Raw genomic sequence first — 3,662 nt, forward strand, 5'->3', positions numbered from 1 at the left:
AGATACATATAAAAGATACATGAAATTAATACTAGATACGTATAACAAATACATGAAATTAATGCTAGATACTTCTATGATACATATGAATGTACTTGTATGACACTCATGCATCTAAGTGTTTAGTTTGTTAGATACATCATAATGTTATTTATTGATAATAGATACATCACATTAATGAATTTATTATTTTAAGAGTAATAATTTGAAATTAATCAAATTTACATTACCAAGATATACATGTTTTTATCTTATATTAATAATATTAATGAATTTACTATTTCAAAGAATAATAAAAATGAAATTAATTATCTATGTATTTTTGAAAATCCTCAATTACTCCTCTAATTAAGGAAATAAGTTACAACCAATTAATTTAAATAAATAAATTTTGTATCTCAATTTTAAAATTCGGCAAATACATGTATCTCATGAATTCAGACTCATGTATCTAAAGCATGAAATATGGTAGATGAAGTAATATTTGAAACTATTGGGAATCTTAATGATTAAGAACTAAACCAGTGGGATTTATGTGGTTTGCCCATTTATTTAAAGTTATACAATTTTGACGTCATTATTTAATTTGTGCTTGCCTTTTAAATTATTTAAAATATGTATTTGCTTCAGGATAACTTTAAACACCATGTGTCTAAAGTTAGTCTTAACAAAGTTTAACATCAGATATTAAGTCTAATGTTTCATATAGTTGAAATTCAGGTATATATACTAAAACTCAGTCATTTTGTTTGAACTTCGGCCATATATAGTCGAAGTTCAATCATTTTTGTCTCACTTAAGTTATTTATGCTTGAACATCAGTCATTTTTGTCCGACTTCAACTAATTTTGCTTGAACTTCAGTCATATGTGCATGAACTTCAAACAAAGAAAAGACTAAAGTCAGACAAAAATGACTAAAATTCAACCATTTTTGTTTGAACTTCAGACAAAATATTTGAATGTCAACCTATAATATTTAAATCTTGAATCCATCTCTGCCTGAAACGTTACGTCATGAATACCATCCAACAAAATTAAAGAATGTGTAAGTATGATATTTACCAGAACTCTTGCAGTCTCTTGGGTGATAGTAACTTGAATCTTCTTTCCATGAGATCTAGCAATTTTAATAGGCCTCCCATTGAACAACTTCCCTTCGTATATTTGTCTTAGCTTTTGCTTTAATAACACTATTTGTTCCTCCACTTTTCCACATTTCTACATTAACCAACAATACACACACAAAAAAACATTAGGAGCCAAGTTAGGGTGAACAATGTGTTTATTTGAATTTCTTTCGCTCAAAAAATCATTGTATTATAAATTCTCTTACTGAAAATCTTTCATTCCACCAATCGCTAGCTATATATACAGTCAGACATCTTTATAATAATCATCATTTGTAACTAGTAACAACATTTTGTTATACTAACCAAGGTTTTTTTTAAATTGATTTTCATGTTATGTTGTTAGTGGCAGAGCCAAAATTTCAACTAAGGGGATTAAAAAAATATGAATAAAAATAATACACAAAGAAGTTTAAGGGGATTCAACATTATTTAATTACTATACATATACATAAAAGAAAATTTAATCATGCATAAGTAATATGATTTTTCATCGAAAGAGGTTAAGATGAAACCCTCTCAACCTTACCCAACTTTGTCTGTGATGTTATATTATATATTTTTTTAACGATATATCACTATAACAGCTAAATTATATCAGAACAAATGACGTTATTATACCTTAAAGAGATCAAGGAGGACATTGTCTAGGGATTCTTGAGCTTGTTTAGAACAAAGGTATCTAAAAGATTTGATTGCTTCAATTGCTTCTTCACTTCTATCCAATTGCTTCATCACAACTGCCATGTCTTTTAGTGCACTGTCTACTCTGTCCCTTTCATTTATTGCTTTCCAAAACCATATAATTGATCCTTCTGGATCCTTCATAATTAGCTGAAATAATATGATTAAAGTAGTTTTACACTGTCAGTATATAAAAATTATACAATAATGGATCGATGAGTATGATCGCAAAGTAGTTAGAGATAATTCAATATGCGTGATGAAATAAATAAGAATATCTCATTTTCTATATATGATAATTATACTAAAATGGTGGGATAAAATTATTTCGAAATTAGCTAATACCTCAAACTAACATAAAATAAACAAGCATAGTTTAAGTTCTCTTTTATATATTTATATATATGCATAAAAATAGTGGGAAAAAACTAGTTGCACCATTAGATTATTTGTAGATAATTAAGTAATTTTTATGAAAATTATTAATCATTACTTGATTATAAAAAAAGGTAATTATAATGAATCAATAATTCTTTCAAGTGGTGATTTTGTTGTACAAAGTACAAGGTAATTGGTTTAATAACAGATTCTAAATGAATGATGCAGATAAATAGTAAATGTAATTATAAAATACTAATTACCAAAGATTGTCCAATTTAAGTATACTCTACAGATATCTCTAGTAAGAAAACGAAACAAGTTTAATAGTAAGAATTCTATTTTGGAAAAATTACAGAAATCCCACCTTTTAGTTTACTTATTACCATTATCCCCTATAAGTTATACAATTCTCTAAAATCCCTCATTTTTGTGCATCAGATTAGTGTATCTCGCGCATCAGATTAGTGTATCATGTATAAAATGTAATGTATCTTACTTAACGATTAATGTATCAACGCTTATTATTATTGTATCCGTTTGAGGGATTTCTGTAATTATAAACTTTTTAAGGGATAGATTATAATTTTGCCTTAAAAATATGTGATTTCTGTAATTTGCCCTTTTATTTTTATACAAAGGAAGAAATAATCGTTAACTCGCTCCTAGCGAGACTTGAAAATAAAAGGTAATATACGTAGAATTGTAATATCTCTTACTAATTCAACTCATCAAGTACAAAAGAGTTTAATGGATACAAAAAAAAAAAAAATTAAAGGTGACCATCCATGATTTGTATTAAAAAAAATTAATACTATCAATAAATCTTTAACATGTTATATGATAATTCTATATGAACAATTACATGTTAGTATATCTAATAGTTAATTTTTTTTTATTACTTTACAAAAATAACCAATTATTACTAACCATATTTAGCTCGATCGAACATTTATCAGTACAAATTTTTTTAATACTATCAGTAAATGTTAAAGTTATATAGTAACTCTATATGAACATTTACATGTAAGGATATCTAATAGTTAAAAAAAATAAAAATTACAAAAATAACCAATTATTATACCTGAGCATATATGGCTTGATCAACCATTTATCAATACAAAGAATTTTAATACTATCAGTAAATCTTTAACATGTTATATAGTAACTCTATATGAACAACTACAAGTAAGTCTATCTGATCTGATAGTGTGAAATAAAAATTATACAATCGAAAATTACACTTTTGCAAAAATAACCAAAATTATTACCTGAGCATGTTTGGCTCTAACATAAGGCCCATCGCCTGAAGGAACCTTATAAAATACATGAAATTGTTCTTCCTCTTTCTTATCCATCTTTCTTTTTATAATATATAGTCTTTAATATTTTTTTCTTCAATAGAAATGTAAGTGTGTATAATATATAGTTCTATATTTGATTTTTTGATACTAATATGTAAAAAGCTAAA

At 26.0% G+C, this 3,662-nt stretch overlaps 1 protein-coding gene across 1 annotated transcript in view; it reads right to left on the minus strand.

Annotated features, from left to right (window-relative positions):
* The window catches only part of LOC102581615 (protein SULFUR DEFICIENCY-INDUCED 1-like), a 5,103-nt gene extending 1,441 nt beyond the window's left edge, over window positions 1-3,662 (minus strand). Inside the window, exons 1-3 of the mRNA XM_006364481.2 lie at window positions 3,463-3,662; window positions 1,751-1,963; window positions 1,065-1,220 (exon numbers count right to left, since the gene is read on the minus strand). Of these exons, the coding sequence (XP_006364543.1) occupies window positions 1,065-1,220; window positions 1,751-1,963; window positions 3,463-3,549 (456 nt within the window). The 5' untranslated portion in view covers window positions 3,550-3,662. The remainder of the gene's footprint in view (window positions 1-1,064; window positions 1,221-1,750; window positions 1,964-3,462) is intronic.

Source organism: Solanum tuberosum, unplaced genomic scaffold (genome assembly GCF_000226075.1).
Source record: "Solanum tuberosum cultivar DM 1-3 516 R44 unplaced genomic scaffold, SolTub_3.0 scf00504, whole genome shotgun sequence".
NCBI classification, from domain to species: domain Eukaryota; kingdom Viridiplantae; phylum Streptophyta; class Magnoliopsida; order Solanales; family Solanaceae; genus Solanum; species Solanum tuberosum.